The 22,279-nt window shown below is 43.6% G+C and overlaps 1 protein-coding gene across 2 annotated transcripts in view; it reads right to left on the reverse strand.

Moving 5' to 3' along the window:
* LRIG3 (leucine rich repeats and immunoglobulin like domains 3) overlaps positions 1–22,279 on the reverse strand; it is a 159,631-nt gene that overhangs the window by 48,156 nt on the left and 89,196 nt on the right. For both annotated transcript variants that reach the window (XM_033958694.1, XM_033958693.1), the window contains exons 6-8: positions 18,624–18,767; positions 18,176–18,319; positions 17,645–17,788 (exon numbers count right to left, since the gene is read on the reverse strand). In XM_033958694.1, coding sequence (XP_033814585.1) covers positions 17,645–17,788; positions 18,176–18,319; positions 18,624–18,767 — 432 coding nt within the window. The remainder of the gene's footprint in view (positions 1–17,644; positions 17,789–18,175; positions 18,320–18,623; positions 18,768–22,279) is intronic.

Genomic DNA, 22,279 nt, shown 5'->3' on the forward strand with positions numbered 1-22,279 from the left:
GTGAGAGTTAATATTATATTTTATTCAATGTAAACAAACAAATTTTGGGTATATTTTTTGTTGACTAAACCTTTTTTGTCATGTTATGTTTTGTGCGATCTTATATCCCACCAAATCCTCATTAATTAGAGTTATAGGTGGTTTACAGACAACATACAGTGGTACCTTGGTTTAAGAGCATAATTTGTTCCAGAAGCATGCTCTTAAACCAAAACACTCGTATATCAAAGCAAGTTACCCCATAGAAAGTAAGGGAAACTGCTTTGATTGGTTCCACCTCCTTCCCCCCCCCCGAGGCTACCGGCGCTGCTCCATTCTCCCCCCCCCTTGAGGAATCCGACGCTGTTCCAAACCCCTCCCCGCGATCCGGCTTCCCCCCTGCGAACCAACATCCTCCCCCCACTCGCATTGCCCCCCCCTACCGCGATCCTACTTCCCCCCCCCCCCAGAGCAGTCAATGACACTTCCTTTACCCGACTTGGCACCAGTGCCCGAAGATCCTCCCTCTTATGGCATGGCCTGGGCTGGGCGGTGCATCGTAGATCCTCCTTCTTCTGGGCTGGGCTGGACTGGCTTTGAGCATTTGCGCATGCTCAAAGCCTTCTGGTCTCGCTCTCAATCTCGGAGAGAGTAAGGCCAGAAGGCTTTGAGCATGCGCAAATGCTCAAAGCCAGCCCAGCCCCAGACCAGAAGAAGGAGGATCTCCGATGCACCGCCCAGCCCAGGCCGCGCCAGAAGAGGGAGGATCTTCGGGCACCGGCACTGGTGCCAAGTCGGGTAAAGGAAGTGTCATTGACTGCTCGGGGGGGGGGACGCTCGTACAGCAAGGCAAGCTCGGTTTAAGAGGCACCAAGTTTGCGAATGTTTTGCTCGTCTTGCAAAACACTCACAAACTGGTGCACTCGTAAACCGAGGTACCACTGTATTGTTAAATAGAATTTTGTGTAGAGTTTGTTACAAAGAATTATATATGCCACATAAAGTTATCAAATTGTATATATACAGTCTGAGATAATATACGTATCATAAATAGCAGCTGACCATTAATATTGCCTTTGTTTCAGGTGACTTGTATAAGGGTGTGCTGAAATGTTCTCAGCCCAACCAACCAACTTCCTAAACTCTGAACATTATTTTGCCACTGTAGCTGAAAAGTGTCATCTTAATTTGTTAAGTGCCAATTTGCAGAAACAAAATTCTCTGGACATTGTTTCAGATTATTGATTGGGAGAGTGTGGCACAGTGGTTAAAGCTACAGCTTTAGCACCCTGGGGTTGTGAGTTCAAACCCACGCTACTCCTTGTGACCCTGGGCAAGTCATTTAATCCCCCCATTGTCCCAGGTACATTAGATAGAATGCGAGCCCACTGGGACAGACAGGGAAAAATGCTTGAGTATCTGTATAAATTCATGTAAACCGTTCTGAGCTCTCCTGGGAGAACGGTATAGAAAAATGAACAAATAAATAAATATTCATGCCATTCTGTTCTTGGTTGGGCTGAGAACTTTTCAGCACCCACTCATATTATTAATCTGAGTCTCTTTGGGGATTTCTTAAAGAAACATGGTTTTAGATGTTTATGATGCTGTGGTTCTGCAAATTATGATGGAAAGCGAGTTCCGTACTTTTGCTATTTGGCAGTTGAATGATTTGCTGTGAGATGTCTTGTATTTTATATATTTCAGAGTTGGAAATGATGGGATTAGGTTGTTAAGAGTTACGTTGGTCCATAGATCTACCTAATAGTTCAGTAAATCTGGGGAAGCTGTTAAGGATATCACTGTATTGAGCTTTAGATGCTAAACAGCATAGTTTGATTTTTATATTTTCTGTCGGTAACCAATATAGTTCTATAAGCAGTGATGTGATATGGTCAAATCTTGATTTGTAGTATATGAGTTTTGCTGCAGTGTTTTGTATTAGTTGGAGTTTTTTCATTAATTTCACAGAGATATCAGAGATTAATGCATTGCAGTAGTCTAGTAGGGACAATATTGTTGACTAGTATTCTGTAGTGCAGTTGGAAGAAATAGGGTTTCATTCTTCTTAGTTTTTGTAGTGTAAGAAAGCTGTTAGCATGATCTTTAAAACTTAACAAGCTATCTAAAGTGACTCCAGTACTCTGGGTCTAATGTCAGAATAACAGTAGATGGGATTAGGTGTCACCTAAACCATAATAGTTTGGTATTTTTGGTGTTTAGTTTGGGATGGTATCTCCCTGCCCATTCTTTCACTTTAGTTAGCCTTCTGGTCAGTACTGTAGTCATGCATGCTTGGTTCAGATTTGCAGGGATTAGTAGAAAGGCATCATCTGCATATGAGAAAAGCCATTCCCTTGACTGAGGCTTATCGAGTTCAATGTGGTCATGAAGATGTTATATAATAGTGGTGAGATGGGAGATCCTTGTGGTATTCTGTGTGTTGGATAACAGTAATCAGAGAAGGGAACATTCTGTGACATCTTTTCATCAGGAAACCTTAGAACCACTGTAGCATCTTTGCATTAGGAAGCCTTTGAACCATTGTAATACCATTCCTGATATTCCTATTTCAGCCAGTTTATTTAGCAGCAGTGTGGTTGACTCTGTCAAATACTGCTGAGACATCAAACTGTAGTAGTGACATTTGTTTACCTGTGCTTAATACTGATCTCTCGATGTCAGATCAATCAAGCATGTTTCTGTACTGTGTTCGTTTCTGAACCCATGTTGGGAGGATAATGATAAATTCCATTTTAGCTGGGTGGTGACTACAAACGCTATCAATTTCATCATGAATGGTATGCTTGCTATTGGTCTGTAACTTGCAGCTTGGCATAGGTCTGAGTCTGCTCCTTAAGGATGGGTGAAGTAGAATTTCTCAGAATTCCTCAAAGAACCATCCTTGCCCTAGTGTAGAATTAATCATCTCGACTAACCAATTCAATACTTTTTCCTGCAAATCTCAGTATAGATGGGATGGACACAGATCCACTTGGCATTTTGTTTCAGATAGCCTATTCACCGAAGTTTTTAATTCTGTTATTGTGACAGTATTAAACGCTGTCCATGTTCTGTCCACTGGAATATCTAATGAATTACTTTCAGAAATAGTATCCTCTAGTTGAATGTCTGCCATATTATCAAATAGTTTAAATACATTATATCTTATTCTCAAAGTAAGACACAAATGAGTTGGGTATGGGAGCAGATACGGTTGAGGTAGTCATTGCTGTGTGAACAACTTCTTTTAGTCTGGTTTGTCTACCCCAATCATATCTGAATAGTATTTTCATTTATTTTGTTTTGTCTGTAATAATATGCATGTTGTTTTTTCCATCTGTCTCTAATCGCTTGATCTCTCAATTTTCTCCAAGCTTTTTCTAGCTTTCAGCATTTTCTTTTCAGGCTTCTCAGTTCTGCTGAGTATCATGGTTTATTCTCGCTTTTAGGTACTTTCCTCTCTACTAGTGGAACTATTATTTGTAATGTGATTTATATGGTTTCCATCCATTTTTTATGAATTTGGTCCGGGTTTGGGTCTGTCATTTGAAAAGAGGGTCCTAGACATTGGTACGACGAGTGAGGTGATTAAATTTGCGGACGAAACAAAGTTATTCAGAGTAGTGAAGACACAGGGGGATTGTGAAGATCTGCAATGTGACATAATCAGGCTTGAGGAATGGGCATCAACATGGCATATGAGGTTTAATGTGGATAAGTGTAAAGTGATGCATGTAGGTAACAAAAATCTCATGCACGAATACAGGATGTCTGGGGCAGTACTTGGAGAGACTTGAGAGTTATGATCGACAAGTCGATGAAGCCATCCATGCAATGTGTGGCGGCGGCAGCAAAAAGGGCGAACAGAATGTTAGGAATGATAAAGAAGGGGATCACACACAGATCGGAGAAGGTTATCATGCCGCTGTACCGGGCTAGGGTGCACCCTCACCTGGAATACTGCGTCCAGCACTGGTCGCCGTACATGAAGAAGGACATGATGCTACTTGAAAGGATCCAGAGAAGGGCAACTAAGATGGTTAAGGGGCTGGAGGAGTTGCCATATAGTGAAACTGGGCCTTTTCTCCCTCGAACAGAGGAGATTGAGAGGGGACATAATCGAAACATTCAAAGTACTGAAGGGAATAGACTTAGTAGATAAGGACAGGTTGTTCACCCTTTCCAAGGCAGGGAGAACGAGAGGGCACTCTCTAAAATTGAAAGGGGATAGATTCCGTACGAATGAGAGTGGTAGAAAACTGGAACGCTCTTCCGGAGTCTGTCATAGGGGAAAACACTCTCCAGGGATTCAAGCCAAATTTAGACAAGTTCCTGCTGAACCAGAATGTATGCAGGTAGGGCTAGTCTCAGTTAGGGAGCTGGTCTTTGACCAAGGGCCGCCGCGTGAGAAGACTGCTGGGCATGATGGACCACTGGTCTGACCCAACAGCGGCAATTCTTATGGTGTACATTTTGATCATGAACCAAGAGGTCTTTAACAGAGTATGAGACCTAGAGGTTGTTGTGCAGGGTCTCTTCTAAGCTGACAGAACAACAGCTCTATTTCTGGTTCGAATAGGGAGCTGTTCCCCCCCTAAAAACCTTATATATCATTGCTACTCCCACCTCCCTTTTCCCTTTGTCTGTTGATCTGTATCATCTTATATCCCACTGGGCAGATCTCTAGTGTTGTAGGATCAGATTTATTCTTTAACCATATCTCTGTGATGAACATTATGTGGGAAAAGGATGTGAAAATGTAAGTTCTAATAAACCTTTCAAAACTTTGGGAAACAAATTGGTTTTGGATCACTGAATGGAATCCATCTTAAAAAGTCACATTTTAATTCATACTACAAATATACCAACACACACCTAGTTTTCTGACCAAAGAAAGTACCAAATTGACTCAAAATAAAAATTTACATTTCAAAAAAATAAATAAAGAAGCCCTAAGTACAGCACTGCCACCAAGCCTCCCTTAATACTTTAGGCTTTTGGGGCCAGATTCTAAAAATGGCATAAAAAAATGGGTGCTGGAAAAGATTGGTGTTAAGCATGATTCTATAAAGGGTGCACAACCTCTACAGAATCAAGCTTAGTGCCAATTTCTGCACCCTAAAACTGGGCACCAGACTTATGCTTGCTAAAACCTAGAGTAAATGATGGTGCCCAAGCTGAGTGCACTAACCCATTATTCAGTAACAATGCACTCAGCTTTTTGGAATGCCCCTTACATACCCATGGTTGTGTCTCTTTTTAGATATGAGCTATGGGATTTAGGCACCCAGTGTTATAGAATAGCAAATACTAATCAGTGCCAATTAATGTCAATAATTTGTTGTTAGCACCCATTCATTGACAGTTAAGAGTTTGTTAGTCAAGTTGTGCACACATCTCTGAGAACACCCAAATTTGGGGCATCTAAATCTGGGTGTACTATAAATAAGGGGTGTTCAATAATTTATCTACCCGAGCATGAGAAAGAAAGTAGCAAGTGTGTTGAAACAAGTATGTGCATGTCTCAAGGTTACTTGTGCACAGTTGTAGCTCAGTGTGAGTCTAACATTCCAAGAGACAGGAGGATGTCAGGAGAGTCCTTGTGCAAATCAATTAAGAAACATTGGAACACCACTCAACGATAAAATTTCTCAACAAAAGAAGGAAAAAAACACATGAACGCATGACTGCAGTTTATAGTGAGTCTGCCCCATCATTCTACAAAGTAAAATTTTGGAGCAAACAATTTAAGTGGGATAGAGAGTCCACTGAAGATGACCTTCACACTGGATGGCCTGTGGAAATAACTTCCACATAAATGTGCAAGAAAACCAGACAGACAGATGAATTAAATGGGCATCTCGACAGATAAATAGCTGAAGAAATGGGCATCTCGACAGGTATAGCTGGAAAATAATTCATGAAAAGTTGGGCATGTCTAAGGTTAGTGTACAATGGTTCCAAGAATGCTGATGCCATGTCAGAAGGCCACGAGGCTCCAGTGCTGTCAGGAGAACTTGGAGATGCTCCGTGAAGACCAAATTTTTTTCATTGTTTGGTGACTGGAGATGAGACTTGTGTCTAACAGAGATCCTGAGTCCAAAATGGAGTCAATGCAGTGGAAGCACAAATCATCCCCACCCCAAAAAAGTTCAAGACAGAAAATCTGCAGGCAAAGTCATAGCAACTGTCTTCTGGGATGATGAAGGACTTTTGCTTCTGAAGTTCATGCCACACAAGACAACCATAACCAGGGAGAGTTATGGCAACACAATGATCACTTTGCAGGAGTTAATCAAGGAGAAAAGACGAGGAAAACTCACAGTAGGCGTGCTGCTTCTTCAGGACAATGCGCTGGTGCAAGTCACAACAATCACAAGCTGCCATCTGAGAATGTGGGTTTCAGCAGCTGAATCATCCACCCTACAGTCCTGACCTGGCTCCCTCAGATTATTTCCTTCTCCTAGTTTTGAAGAAATCTCTCAATGGACAGCAGTTTTAAAGTGATGAAGACATCAAGTAAGCTGTGACATCCTGGTATAAAGGTCAAGCAGAAGAATTCTTTTCAAAGAGGTTAAAGTCATTGCAGGAAAAGTGGATGAAGTGTATGGAGCTATCAGGAGAGTATATTGAAAAATAAAACAAAAAGTTTTTGAAAACTCTTTTCTTTTCTACCGAGGTAGATAAATTATTAAACACCCCTTGTATAATCCTGACTGTTACTGACTTGTTAGTAAACCCAAAGACACAAAGTAGCTTGTCATTTTTTCACTGCTGGAAATTTTTTGATTGCTCTGCATTCGAAGATTAAACAGACACCGACCACAGAAGCACTGTAGTTCAAAAATGTTTCTACAAATTACGAATGATACACTCAATTTCAGCTCTTTTGGAACCTGCATCACTTAATATCTTAATTCATTCTCTTGTCATTACACATCTTGATTACTGCAACTCTTTGTATCAAGATATTTGTCAAAAGGAGCTTAGACAATTACAAATAATACAAAACACTGCTGTGAAACTTTTATCAAAGGCAAAAAAGTTTGGCCATGTTAGTCCTCTTCTTATTTATGCTCACTGGTTACTCATTACTCATCGATTGACATTTAAAATTTTGCTTCTTACTTTTAAATCTAGACAAGAACATTCTCCAGCTTTTATAGACATTACTTCTGTATAATCTTTCAAGAACATTGAGCTCTAATCATCAAAATCTTCTTATTATCCCTTTATTACATCATATTATTTACAATACCACTCGTAAATCTATTATCTCAGTAACAGCTCCTACACTATGGAATGCCATGCCTTCCTATCTTCGTCAAGAATCCTCATTGGATAGGTTTAAATCTAACCTCAAAACTTTTCTATTTAAAGATGCATGAAACACATGAGAATACGAGGCTTCCTTCACCATTCTATACTTTTTTTTTTACCAAATAATAATGGGACTATTTTAACTCAAACTTAGACAAAGATTGGACAATTTTAAACACATTCCCACTCCCTTTATGTTTTAACTTTGTATTCTTTTCTATTAAAATATTGAAAGCTCTCTGTGTAAAACAGAGGGCTCATAATATTGGCGAGTACAGCAAAGAAAACATTTAGTGGAAAAAAGGATGGGGGGGTTAGAAAAAGGGGTGTGATGATTGGGTAAGGTTGGGGTGGTAGGAAAAAGAATTAACGTTGGGATTGGAGGAACTTGGAAGGTAGAATGAGGATTAGAATGGTGAGTGATTGGTGGGAGTGATTGGGGAATTGATTGATGGAATTCGGGCGGGAGAAGTGAGCTGTTGGTTGTGGGAGGTTGGGTGAGGAGGGCAGGTGTCTGTGAGGAAAGAAAAGTGTGAAGGGAATGGGTATTTGAAGTGAATTTTAGTTGTTTCCTGCCTGTGGTTTATTTGGTTTTAGGTGTTTTGTCAAGGATAGGAAGTGTGAAGGCTGGTGTGGTTCTTATTATTATTAATTTTACCTTTTCAAGACGTGGCAAAAAACAACTGGTGCGGTGGTGTTTGTCGTCCTTGTGCTGGTGCTGTGGGAGCGCATTAGCGGGTTAGGCCGGTGTCGTCTGGAATCGGAGCCGTCTGTTCGTGTTCGGGTTGGCCGGTGTGCTGTCGGGTGGCTGGCGCATTTGTTATTGTAAGCGCGGCTGCGTCAGCGTTTTGTGTCGGGAGGAGTCAGCGGGCTGTTCGCAGTGCGTCGGGGCGCATTCGCGCATTAGCGTCTTTGGTGCCTGAGTGTGCAGGGGGCCTTTGTTTTCAGTCAGCTGGGGGCTGGTTGTGAGAGCTGCCTGCATTGAAGTTTGGCTTCAGCCCTATTTTTCAGGAGGCGACATTTGCTGGTAAGGATTGGCTTTAATTCTTACATTTCTTTGAGGCAATTGAGTAATTTGGTGTGTTTTGTGCTGGTTTAACCCTGTGGTTAGTGTGGCTGCTTTTTTTACTGGCTGTCTGCCTGCTTGCTTTGTGGTGGGGTGCCCTGGTGTTAGTATGGCTCCTAAGAAAGGTCCTAGCAAACAGGCTGGGCAGCAGAAGAGGAGGGCATCCGGTGTTAAGCGGGCTTCTAAGCAGGCTGCTTCAAGGGCACGGGTCTCCACTACCTCAAGGGTGCAGGGGCAGAGGGAGATTTCCCGTTGCTCGGGTCCTAGCAGCGGTGTGCGCAATAGCCGGTCGGCTGCGGTCCAGGTGACTGGTGCGAGGATTGTCGTGCCAGCAGGTGCAACAGAGGCAGTGGAGAGTGAGGTCCCTGGGACTTCCCAATCGCAAGGTGTGTCTGCTGAGGCAGTGGTTCCTGCTGGTGAGTTTTCTCGTTGTCTGTCTGACTTATTGGGTATGGTGTCTGGGGGTGGAAGGGGACGACTAGAAGGGTTGGGGGCTGGGGCGGAAGGTGGTTCTGGGTTAAAGTCTTTGGGAAAACAGCTGCGAAATAAAAAGATTTTGCACCGTCTGCAGCATGTAGTGAAACATTTGGATAGGGAGCGGAGGACTCGGAGATCTGGAGCAGAGGATCCCATGAAGGTTTGGGAGTCTTCTGATTCTTGGGACTCTTCCCATTTGCCATCATCCTCTTCCTCTTCGGATGTAGTGCCGGTTGGTACTGCTGGGAGCGTAGGTGTTGAGTTGGCTGGGCCTTCCAGTGGGGTTGCTCAGTTTTCTCGCTCTGGGCACACTTTATGTGAGATTGCTCCTTTAGACTAGAGAGTTGCGCGGGGACAGAAATCCCACCCGTCCCCGCCAAAGTCCCACCCGTCCCCACCCATCCCCGTGAGGAATCCCACCCGTTCCCACCCGTCCCCGTGAGGAATCCCTCCGTCCCCACCCGTCCCCGCGAGGAATCCCCTCCGTCCCCACCCGTCCCCGCGAGGAATCCCCTCCGTCCCCGCCCGTCCCTATAAACTTCAGAAATAGTTATTTCATTTAATTATGCTACTGAATTAAAGGCTCTGGTAGAAACCCATTTACAAATAAGCAAAAAGACTTTATTAATTTGAAAATATTAATTGGGAAGAATACATACTTAGCAAACGGGTTTCTACCAGAGCCTCTAATGTTTATAAATTTTTATCAACACAACTAATATACTACTTTATCCTGAAGCAAAATAAAAAAAAAGAAATATAATTCTTTTCCTACCTTTGTTGCCTGGTTTCTGCTTTCCTCATGTTCTCATTCAATTCCTTCCATCCACTGTCTCTCTTCCTTCTGCATCTTCCATTTGCTCTGTTACTGTGCCTCTCCCTTTCTTCCCCCTTCCAAATTGGTCTGGTACCCATCTTCTTCTCTCCGCTCCCCCCATAGTCTGGCATCTGTCTTCTTCCCTGCCAGCGTCTTCTCCCTACTCTCTCTTCCCCATTTCCTTTCAGCATCCTTCTCCCCCCATCTTCCCCATGTCCTGTCAGTGTCCTTCTCCCCCCTCTGTCTTCCACATGTGCTTTCAGTGTCCTTCTCCCCCCTCTGCTTCCCCATGTCCTTTCAGCGTCCTTCTCCCTCTCTGTCTTCCCCATGGCCTTTCAGCATCCTTCTCCACCCCCCCCCCGTCTTCCCCATGTCCTTTCAGCGTCCTTCTCCACCCCTTTGTCTTCCCCATGTGCTTTCAGCATCTTTCTCCTCCCCTCTGTCTTCCACAAGTGCTTTCAGCGTCCTTCTCCCTCCTCTGTCTTCAAGTGCTTTCAGAGTCCTTCCCCCCTCCCGTCTTCCCCATGGCCTTTCAGCGTCCTTCTCCCCCCTCCTTCTCTACTGCCCCGGGTGCAGCACAGTCGGCCAGGTCCCCTTACTTTTGTGGCACTTCCCCGACCGACTGACAACAGCCCCGGTCCGACAAACCTCCCTGCCCTTAACCGCGAATCTAAATTACCTTATTACAGCTGCTGTAAGAAGATAATTTAGATTCGCGGCTACCCGCTTTCAGTGGGTCCGTTTTCATGCTTTGGCCCCGGGAGCGGATGCTGGGCCAACCGTGATGCCTCAGGAGTTGTGGCAGCATTTCCTGGTATCTTCTCGACTTTGTTGACGGATTCATTAGTGTCCACTACTTGGAGAGTCTACAGTGCAGGCTTGCGGCGTTTTGAGCACTTCTTACAGTATTTTTTGGTCACTGGGGTTCGAGTGATTGTTGAGTTTTGCATTATTAACTTTATTTTATTTGCTCATGCCATGGGTTGGTCTGTGGGTGCCCTCAATCAAGCCTTAGCTGGGGTGGCTTTTCTTTGTAAGTTACGAGGGTGGATCGATCCTACTGCTTCCTTTTTAGTTAAAAAGCTTCGAGTGGGCTATGTTAAAGGGTCTGCTCATACTCGTCCTACTGTGTTACGGTTGCCGATCTTGCCTGAGAATTTGGTGGCTATGGGATCTGCTCTTCAAGGGATTTGTGTGTCTCCTTTTGAAGTACTTCTTTTTCGTTTGGCTTTTTCTGTAGCCTTTTTTGGGGCACTTCGTATTAGTGAGTTGGTTGCTCCTTCCAAGCGGGCATTAGGTGGGACGGGGATTTTGGGGTCTGATGTGGTGTTGTCTGCATCGGAATTGCGTTGTTGCATACGGCGCTCTAAGACAGACCCTCTGGGAAAAGGTAGTTGGTTGAGGTTACGTACCTCAGCTCCATTTTCTGAATGTCCGGTGGCTTTGGCTCACATGTATGCGCCGATTCGGCCTAAAAAGGGTCTGTATTGGTTAGTACATGCTGACGGGGCCCCATTAACTCGCTTCCAATTTTCTGCAGTTTTTAAAAAAGTATTGGTTAGTTTGGGTTTGGATGCTACACTTTTTGGTACTCATTCTTTCAGAATTGGGGCAGCGACTTTTGCAGCACATAAAGGGGGATCCCCTGATCTTATTCGAAGAATTGGGCGTTGGGCTTCAAATAGATATTTGGGTTATGTTCGCACAGTGTCTTAATGATTGTACTGTTAATTTCTTTCTTCTTTTCTGTTTAGTCTCCATCCGGAATTTGCCAGTTGATATTTGTATCTGGCTGTGTGGGAATTCTTTCCTGTTCTGGGCGCATAAGCATGCAGCTGAATCCAGATGGGGGTTGAATCTTGGCCTGGCTGGTCTTGGTATCGACATGCACTGGATGGGACAGAGAGGAATGCGCTGGAATCAACTTTTGCCTACTTTGTTGGAGGCTAAACGTTTTTCCTATCCTGATTTAATTTTGATACATTTGGGTGAGAATGATTTATGTCATGTCAAGGGTGTGGATTTAATTAATCAGATGAAGAGGGACTTTTATCTGTATTTTTTCAGATTTTCCTTTAACTCGTATAGTATGGTCTAAGACTATCCCTCGTCTAGTATGGAAGGATGCTCGCTCTGAGAGAGGGATTGAGCGTCTGCGGCGTCGTGTGAATGTGGATGTGGCTAGATGGGTGGGGTGTATGGGGGGTATGATATTGAGTCATGATTTGTTGACTGTTGATTGTCCTGGTCTCTATCGCCCTGATGGAGTCCATTTATCTGATTTAGGGTTAAATATTTTCTTGAGCACACTTCAGGATTTGTTAGAATCTTTATACCAGGCTTAATTTGGCTGCAGTTTAGTGAATTTATTGGGGGAGCGGTGACAAGCATAAGCTGTCACCGCTTTGGCGGAAATGGGAAGGGGATCCTTCCAGGCGGCCAGGGAGGAGGGAAGAATAAGTTGTGATTATAATGTTATAGACTGTGTGCAGCACCGCCACAGACGGAGGTGAGGCCGGGCGACACCGCAGGTCTTGCTAATGGATTTATTGAAGTTGAAGTTAAGATATGGGAATTTGGGGGGCAAAGCAGCTAGGTCGTGACCAACTAGCTGTTGGGGAAAAGAAACTAAAGGCCGCCAAGGAAGGGAGGAATAAAAATGGATGTACATGGTTATTGGTTTAAATGAATTAATAAAGCTGTGGCCAAATTTTTTGCCATCAAGTGTTAGTAGTTTTATTTATAGTATTTAGTTGAGTTGTTTGTATGGTGCGAGTCCAAATATTATGAAAGCTCTCTGTGTAAAACAGAGGGCTCATAATATTGGCGAGTACAGCAAAGAAAACATTTAGTGGAAAAAAGGATGGGGGGGGGTTAGAAAAAGGGGTGTGATGATTGGGTAAGGTTGGGGTGGTAGGAAAAAGAATTAACGTTGGGATTGGAGGAACTTGGAAGGTAGAATGAGGATTAGAATGGTGAGTGATTGGTGGGAGTGATTGGGGAATTGATTGGTGGAATTCGGGCGGGAGAAGTGAGCTGTTGGTTGTGGGAGGTTGGGTGAGGAGGGCAGGTGTCTGTGAGGAAAGAAAAGTGTGAAGGGAATGGGTATTTGAAGTGAATTTTAGTTGCCCGCCCTTCCCTCCCTGTTTTGTAGAGTTGGCATTTCAAATCGAGTAGGATTTTGTGCGGATTTAGGGGCGGGGGTGGGTGGGAGGGTTCATTGGGTTGGTTATGGTTGGGGTGGTTGTTGTTATGGGAATGTGTTAGTGGGGTGGGGGGGGGGGGGTCACAGCTGTGTGGAAACGGGAAGGGGATCCTTCCAGGTGGCCAGGGAGGAGGGAAGAATAAGTTGTGATTATAATGTTGTAGACTGTGTGCGGCACCGCCACAGACGGAGGTGAGGCCGGGCGACACCGCAGGTCTTGCTAATGGATTTATTGAAGTTGAAGTTAAGATATGGGAATTTGGGGGGCAAAGCAGCTAGGTTGTGACCGACTAGCTGTTGGGGAAAGGAAACTAAAGGCCGCCAATGAAGGGAGGAATAAAAATGGATGTACATGGTTATTGGTTTAAATGAATTAATAAAGCTGCGGCCAAATTTTTTGCCATCAAGTGTTAGTAGTTTTATTTATAGTATTTAGTTGAGTTGTTTGCATGGTGCGAGTCCAAATATTATGTATTTCTCTCCCTTTTTCCTTATGTATCTTGTTGATTGTCTTTTTTGGTATTCCCCGTATTTATATTTTAATTTCTTTCTACTTATTTTTAATGTAAACCACTCAGACATTTGATAACCAGTATATCAAAATTTGAACAAAATTGAAACTTGATCTGTAATGGAGAAATTTATATTTTTGAGGCAATCAGACCAACATGGTTTTCCTCTTTGTTTATAAGTTATTGGATGACAGTAATCCTTTGATGTCTTTTCTTTCTTGAGGAATTTAAAGGAGTGGGAGGGCATTATAAGGATGTAATTGCTAATCTTATTGTTGTTTTCTGAATGATACATGATGTTGTATGTGCTTATAATTCTGCTTATTTTGCATATGATTTCTTTATAAATAAAATGTTGGAGAAATGGCTGAGGTATTAATGTTGTTCAACAAATCCAAATTATTAGTCTCCATAAATCTGATACCTTGTCTTATATCTTATTCTACATACTTCTAGTCAAAAGAAAGAACAGTGAAAATACTGCTGTGGCATATAAAAGTTTATTAAACCAAAACCCAACACAGCCACGTTTCAGCAATGCCTGCATCAATGGTATACTTTCAATTTACCAAGGAAAAGAACTTTCAAAAGAAATATTAGAAAAATGAATATGGATCTCCTGAATAGGCTGCTAAAAATGTACTACTGACAGCAGCCATTGCTAAAATGTGACCACGTTGGATCACATTTCCCCATGTATAGGCTGCCCCCTTTTATAGGCCGCTCCAATGTATAGGCCGCAGGAAATGCCGATTTAGGTTTTAAAACTCTTAGATAAGCTTCCCCATGTTACTAGCCGCGGCTTATCTAAGGGCTTCTTTTACCAAGGTGCACTAGCGTTTTTAGCACGCGCTGCATTGCCATGCACGCTATACCCATGCTATGTGCCAAAAACTAACGCCAGCTCAATGCTGGCGTTAGCGTCTAGTGCACAGGGCAATTTAGCATGCGCTAAGTATGCACCAAAACCGCTAGCGCAGCTTAGTAAAAGGAGCCCTAAGAGATTTAAAACCTAAATTGGCCTATACAATGGGGCGGCCTATACACCATTCCCCCCTCCACAGTAAATACCTTCTGGACGGCTGCCGGCTGCTTCTGCCCTGTCGCAGCCAGGGCAGGAGCGATCTCGCGAGTCCCACGAGAACTCACGGCAGGCACTGAGGAAGCAGCATGGGGCTGGCTGGATGCTGAAAAGATCGCTCCTGACCTGCACCGCTGGCCGCAACATTGCAGGAGGCAGCCGGAAGCCATCCAGCAAGGGAGCCACAGGTAGAAACATAGAAGATGACGGCAGAAAAGGGCCATAGCCCATCAAGTCTGCCCACTCCAATGACCTACCCCCCCCCCTTGATTTTAACCCCCTAGAGATCCCACATTTGTATCCCATTTCCTCTTAAAATCCGGCACGTTGTTGGCCTCAATCACCTGACGCGGAAGATCATTCCAATGATCAACCACCCGTTCGGTGAAGAAATACTTCCTGGTGTCGCCATGAAATTTCCCACCCCTGATTTTCAGCGGATGCCCTCTTGTGGCCGAGGGACCTTTAAGAAAAAAAATCATCCTCCACCTCTATACGGCCCGTGATATATTTAAACGTCTCTATCATGTCTCCTCTCTCCGCGGCTGATCTACTAATGGTGCAGCTTATCTACAATGTCTTTAGATAGGCCACCCCATATAAGGAAGCCGCACCCACTGCAGTAGATTGTAAAACCCATGTATAGGCCGCGGCCTACACATGGGGAAATACGGTAATAGACTTATATGTCATACCAGTCTATATGTCTATCATTATCTCTTATTGATTACTGTTCGTCTCCTCTTGCCTCTCCTTTGGGATATCTTCTTTTACTCTCAAGGCTAGCAACCTGAAATGAGACTCAGGTAACTAAGAACATAAGAATAGCCTTACTGGGTCAGACCAATGGTCCATCAAGCCCAGTAGCCCATTCTCACGGTGGCCAATCCAGGTCGCTAGGTATCTATCCAAAACCCAAGGTGTAGCAATATTCCATGCTATCAATACAGGGCAAGCAGTGGCTTCCCCCATGTCTTTCTCAATAACAGACTATGGACTTGTCCAAATCTTTCTTAAAACCAGCTACGCTATTCGCTCTTACCACATACTCTGGCAACATGTTCCAGAGCTTAACTATTCTCTGAGTGAAAAAATTTTTCCTACTATTAGTTTTAAGAGTATTTCCCTGTAACTTCATTGAGTGTCCCCTAGTCTTTGTAATTTTTGACGGAGTGAAAAGTCGATCCTCTTGACCCATTCTACTCCATTCAGGATTTTGTAGAGTTCAATCATATCTCCCGTCAGCTGTCTCTTTTCCAAGCTGAAGAGCCCTAACCTAAAGAGCAATATCAGCTGCTTCACTCTGCATATCTGAAAAATGCAATACCAAATTGTCCTGTTGTAGGGAGTGCAGCAACAATTCATATATTAAATTCTTCACTCAAAAACATGTGGTAGACAGCTTATTACTTGCATTAACCCTTACATGATCACACCAGAGCACTACTCTTTCTTGTCCAACCTCTTATTCCAGATCATCAGTGACTACAATTGGGAACAGTTCCAAAAAGGTGGTCTTGATAGGAATTCTTGTTCAACACAGGTAACAAAAACCAAATACATTAAAAATGAACCATGTTCTTTAGTGGCCCAATCAGCATAGCATTAGGGCTTATACTACAAAACAACAGTTTTATTGCAGCAAGCAAAACAACTTCAATCTTAAGGCTTTTTTTTATTAATGTGCATTAATGGATTTAGCATACAGTATTCTCTCAAAATTTGTGGGGGTTCCATTTCAGGAACCCCTGCGAATTTAGAAAAATCGCAAATGCGGTTTAGGAGCTGATCAAAGGCAGGAAAGGAAAAGGGCAGCTGGGGTGCTGAAAATCATTCTCAGTATTTTCTGACCGCCTCTTCCTGGTACTAAAGTTAGGTTATACCAGTCAGGAGATGCTTTGACACGCCAAGCAGCTCCTGATTGGTGTAGCCTGACTTTAGTACCAAGAAGAGGCAGTCAGAAAATACTGCAAATTACTGAGTCCGCAATTCGCGAACCGTGAATTCGCAGTGGTTTAATGTATACTAACTATTATCGTGTGTTAAATGCTAAGACACCCATAGGAATAAAATGGATTTAGCATGTGCTAATGAGTACTGTGTGTTAAATGCTAAGACGTCCATAGGATTAAAATAGGGGTCTTAGATGCTCATTTTCAGACATACAGTCCCTGATTTTATAAACGGTGTCCCGATTGTAGGTGGCGGTAGGCATCCTATCGCTGTCTAACCAGCCAATCAGGATTCATGTTTTTTGGTTTTTTTTAAACCTCCCTTAGGCAGACTGCTTACATTGGAGGTGCCTCCGGGAGCCTAGGGAGGCGCAGAAGCCCACCTAAGCTCGCCTAAGGCTAGGCATAGTTTGGCCCAGAAGTAGCCTTAAGCAGACCTAGGCCAGCGGGAGACACATACAATGTAGGCCAAATGAGGGAGGGGGTCTAGGGTGGGCTGGGTGATCTACAAGGGGGGGTTGGTTCTGGCAGGAGGGATTGGGCATCCCTCCTGCTGGTAGTCTTAATGGGGGGTGGGGATGGTTTGCCGCTACACTTATCACGGCAGGGAGATCCCTTGCTGCGATAAGCTCAGTGACAACCCGATTCTCTACCCGGCATCTGTAACATGGATGTCGGTTAGAGATTCAGGTTCTTTTTGGGTGGGCTTAGACGCGATTCTGTATAGGACGCCTGTCAGCTTCTGAGACCGGGTGTTCTATACAGAACCTGGGCTGCAAAGTACTATAGAAACCTATGGTATTTTGTGTCTAAGTTCTTTGAAAATTAGCCTCTTAATGCTTAGCGTGCACAATTAGTGGACACTAAACCATTAGCGCACCTTAGTAAAAGGAGCCCTTAATGTCTCAATTCTCCTTCTCTGTCTTGTCTCAGATTCTTTGCAGTCCTCCTTTTATGATACATGAGAGCAGCAGGTACTGAAATAAGATGGGGAAGGGTGATTTCAGCCACAGAAACGAGGTTACCCAAACCAAAATTATCAAAAGCTGCAAGTCATTGGCATTCATCTTATATACAAGAACATTTAAACTGTTATTTACAAAGAGAATGAAACTGAGCTTTACTGGTTTGTGTTTGATTGCTATCTCTTAGCTTAGAGAAATGTTAAAACTTTCATGAGAACATGATGTGTATTCTCCAATTATTTTTGCATTGAGAACAAGGACACTTACAATGTACATAAGCTGGAGAGTCCCCGGAAGGCACCATCTGCGATGTAGCTTACTTTGTTGTTTCCTATATACAGTCCGACCAGTAAACTCAAGCCCACAAAGTTTGACTCATCTAATCTGATTAGCTGATTAAAACTCAGATCTCTGTAAACAACAAAAGATGACTGCATATTACTCACATACAACGAATGTTAAAACAAGATTTAGTATCCAAACGCAAATGCACTTCAAAAATTTGACTTTTTGAAATTTCCTATATCTTCCCCCTACAACTGTTGCTATTTTAGCTGTTCAACACTTATTTGATAGGCCAGCAAATCAGGAATCCCTTTCACTTTACAACTTTGCAACTAGGAGACTCAAATCTGCTATGGTTGGCTTCCACTTTCCACAGTAAAATTGGTGCTGTCACCCTGCTGTCACCTTGGAAACCTTGTTATGAAAAAAAAAAAACAACAGATCACTAGAAAGCAGCACATGTTTTGGCATGATCTCTGCACTCAGAACTGGAAAAGAATAAAAGCAACTCACAGCTCACTGAGTTTCTGGCAAAACTCCCAGGCATCAGGGCTGATCTTGCTGATGGCATTTTGGCTCAAATGGAGCTGTTGCAACATCAACAAGCCATAAAGCCAACCCTTGGTAATCTCTGTTAAATTGTTATAGTCCAGTTGCCTGTTAACAACAAAGAGGAGAAAATAATGCAGTTTAGAGCTCAGTAAAATGTACAAACTGTCAAGAAAACATCTTTTTCTTTGCAATGATCTACTAGGATATTTCAAAGTGCTATGGTTAGATGCCTAACTTCTATGAAATAAAAACTTGACTGTGGGGCCAGCCAGGTTGCAAGACAGATCAATTTACGTGTTCTTACATATTTTCAAATCTTTCAACTGCCTTCCATAATTGAAACCATAGGCTTTCAAAGATTTTTAACCATTTTTTTAAAAAACTCCCTATTCAAGTTAACTGTACTTACAATATCTCCATATTGCTTAGCCCCCAGAAAGCTCCATCCATGAGTTTAGATATACTATTTCTCTGCATTTTGAGTGACTTTAAAGCTCCAAGCCCTTGGAAAGTAAGCCCATCAATCATTTTTATTTTGTTACGGTTCAGTTGCCTGTATTAAAAACGATAAAAACTTATTTTACAGTCCTGTCATGCAAAAGTATTTGTCTAAGCATACTACTAGCGCATCAGTCCAAAAACAACTGTATGGTACACATAACAATTATCACATGTGTTTTATGTACAGCTTACCGTATTTTTCACTCCATAAGACGCACCTGACCATAAGATGCACCACCTCTAGAGGAGGAAAAACCAAGAAAAAAAAATTCTGAACCAAATGGTGTGCCCTGTCCCCTATCCCCCCTCTGGTGGTCTAGTGGTAGGCCAGAACAGGGTACAGGGCACATCTAGTAGTGGGCACATCTAATGGTAGGCAGCCCCAAGCCATCCTGCCCTCAGCCAGCCTGCCAGCATCAAATCAGCCAGCCCGCCAGCTCCAAACCAGCCAGCCAGCCCTAGTCCCACCAGCCTCAAACCCGCCAGCCTGCCAGCCCCAAGCCAACCAGCCTCACACCAGCCAGCCAGCCCCAGGCCAACCAGCCAGCTCCAGGCCAACCAGCTAGCCCCAAACCAACCAGCCAGCCAGCCAGTTCCAGGCCAACCAGCCAGCCCCAAGCCGGCCAGCCAGTTTCAGGCCAACCAGCCAGCCAGCCCCAGGCAAGCCCCCCCAGTACCTTTTTAAATTCTGCCCAGCAGCTCCAGCTGGCTTCTCTCCCTCCCTGCCTGCCGAGGCAGTCTTCGCTCTTCTGGGCTCATTTCCCGGCCTGCGGCGCAGAGATCAGCAGCGCGGATGTCAGGAGCAAGCTTTACGCTCTTCTGCTCGGCCCCGCGCTGCTTTCCAAATGTCTGCCAAAGGTTCTTGCGGGACTTGCGAGAACCTACAGCAGTCATTCGGAAAGCAGCGCAGGGCCGAGCAGAAAAGCGTAAAGCTTGCTCCTGATGTTTGTACTGTTGATTTCTACACCACAGGCCGGGAAATAAGATGAAAGATTCACACTGAACCACCAGGGTAAAAATGGGGGACAACGACTACGGACAGGCAGGCAGGGTGTGTTTTTTTAAAAAAGGTGGTGCAGTGGCAGTAGCGGGCGGGCTTAAAAATGTGGTGCGGCGGGGTAATAAAATTTGTACCTTCGCTTCATAAGACACACCGAGATTTCCACCCACTTTTGGGTGGAAAAAAAGTATGCCTTATGGAGCGAAAAATACGATATATAATAGATGTGTTTAAAAGCGGCCAGTAACAGAAAAAATGGCTGAATTATAATTTGTCATTCTTAAAACTCAACTTTAATGTAATGGATTAGAAAAAAGGAGCCAGTGACTAGAATTTTTGCAACTGACTAATTAACTTACAGTTCCTGTTAAACTCCAGCAAATAAAAATCAAATTGAAATAAGAAATATTTGATCAACCTTTGTATGACCTAATACAAACCAGCTCCTCTCTGGATAAAGACCAAGTGGGGTCTGCCAAGTCGAAACTAGTGTTTATCAGAATGGGTTACTTTAATAGTCTACTACTAAGAACATAAGAACATAAGAACTGCCATCTCCGGATCAGACCTTTGGTCCATCAAGTCTGGCGATCCGCGCACGCGGAGGCCCTGCCAGGTGTACCCTGGCGTAATTTATAGTCCATCATATCTTTATATGCCTCTCTTAAGGAGATATGCATCTAGTTTGCTCTTGAAGCCTAGGACGGTCGATTCCGCAATAATCTCCTCTGGGAGGGCATTCCAGGTGTCAACCACTCTCTGAGTGAAGCAGAACTTCCTGACATTATTCCTGAACCTGTCCCCCCTTAGCTTCATTTCATGTCCTCTAGTCCGTGTCAAATTGGACAATGTAAATAATCTTCTCTGCTCTATTTTGTCGATTCCTTTCAGTATTTTGAAGGTCTCGATCATATCCCCACGCAGTCTCCTTTTCTCTAGGGAGAACAATCCTAGTGTTATAAGTCTATCCTCGTATTCCAGTTTCTCCATACCCTTCACCAGTTTTGTTGCTCGTCTCTGCACCCTCTCCAGCAGTTTTATATCCTTCTTTAGGTAGGGAGACCAATGTTGGACGCAGTATTCCAAGTGTGGTCTGACCATTGCCCTATAAAGCGGCATTATAACTTTCTCCGATCTACTCGAGATTCCTTTCTTTATCATGCCCAACATTCTATTTGCCTTCTTTGCCGCTGCCGCGCATTGTGCCGACGGCTTCAGGGTCCTATCTATCAGTACACCCAGGTCCTTTTCTTGTTCACTCTTCCCCAGAGTTGCACCTGACATTGTATACTCGTATTCCTTATTCTTATTGCCTAAATGCATTACCTTGCATTTCTCCACATTGAACTTCATCTGCCATTTCTCCGCCCATGTTTCTAACCGACACAAGTCGCTCTGGAGTTCCTCTCTATCCTCCTGCGATCTGATTGCCCGGCATAGTTTTGTATCATCTGCAAACTTGATGATCTCACTGGTTGTTCCTTCCTCCAGGTCATTGATATAAATATTAAAAAGGATCGGCCCAAGTACCGAGCCCTGGGGTACACCACTAGTCACTTTCTCCCAGTCGGAGAACTTCCCATTTATGCCCACTCTCTGCTTTCGGTTTTCCAGCCATTTGCCTATCCACCTTTGTATATCCCCCTCTATGCCACAGAGTCACAAAGAGTAAGAAAACAGTGCCTGCTCAAAAGAGCTTACAATCTAAACAGGCAAGACAGACAAACAGGATGTCATGGATACAGTTAAGGGGAACGGTTAATTAGCGGGCTGGGTTGGAGGGCAGAGGAGTAGGGTTAAGAATTGAAAGCTATATAAAAAAAGATGGTTTTTAACAGCTTGTTGGATATATGTAGAAAATGAGAGGTCAGAATCAAAGATCACTCCAAGGTTGCAAGCCGAAGAGACTGAAACAATGACAGTATTATTTACAGAGATGGAGAAAGGAGGAGGAGGAGCAGAGAGTTTAGGAGGAAAGAGGGGCAGTTCAGTCTTGGACATATTTAGTTTCAGATAATGGCTGGACATCCAGATAGCAATGTCAGCCAAACAAGCAGAAACTTTTTCTTGGACTTTAGGCGAAATTTCAGGTGTAAAGTGGTAGATCTAGGAGTCATCAGCATATAGGTGATACTGGTAGCCATGGGAGGAGATCAGGGCCGAGGGAAGAGGTGTAGAAAGAGAATATAAAGATCTACATTGACTAGAATTTGCTGAGTATTTCAGGAGTTGGAGAGCATGATACAGAGATCATGTATCTCCTACTGCGTATTATAAGTGTCAATATTTCCATATGATTAGGGATACCAAACACAATACAAACGGCCCCTCTCTAGACACAAATGAAGGAATTTGCTCAGAATTGGGGGTGCTCTTATGCTCTGTGACGTCCTTTTAGTAAGGTGCGATAAGCCCAAGCATGAGTTTGCTGCAGCTTACAATGCGGGACATGCTGAGGTGTCCTACTGAATGTTTGGAATCAACACCTGTTATCCGTGCAAAAAAAAAATATTTGCATGACAGGGCAAGTCCGGGGAGAACGTGCATCTCTTTGCTAAATGATT

The sequence above is a fragment of the Geotrypetes seraphini genome, chromosome 9 (genome assembly GCF_902459505.1).
Source record: "Geotrypetes seraphini chromosome 9, aGeoSer1.1, whole genome shotgun sequence".
NCBI lineage: Eukaryota > Metazoa > Chordata > Amphibia > Gymnophiona > Dermophiidae > Geotrypetes > Geotrypetes seraphini.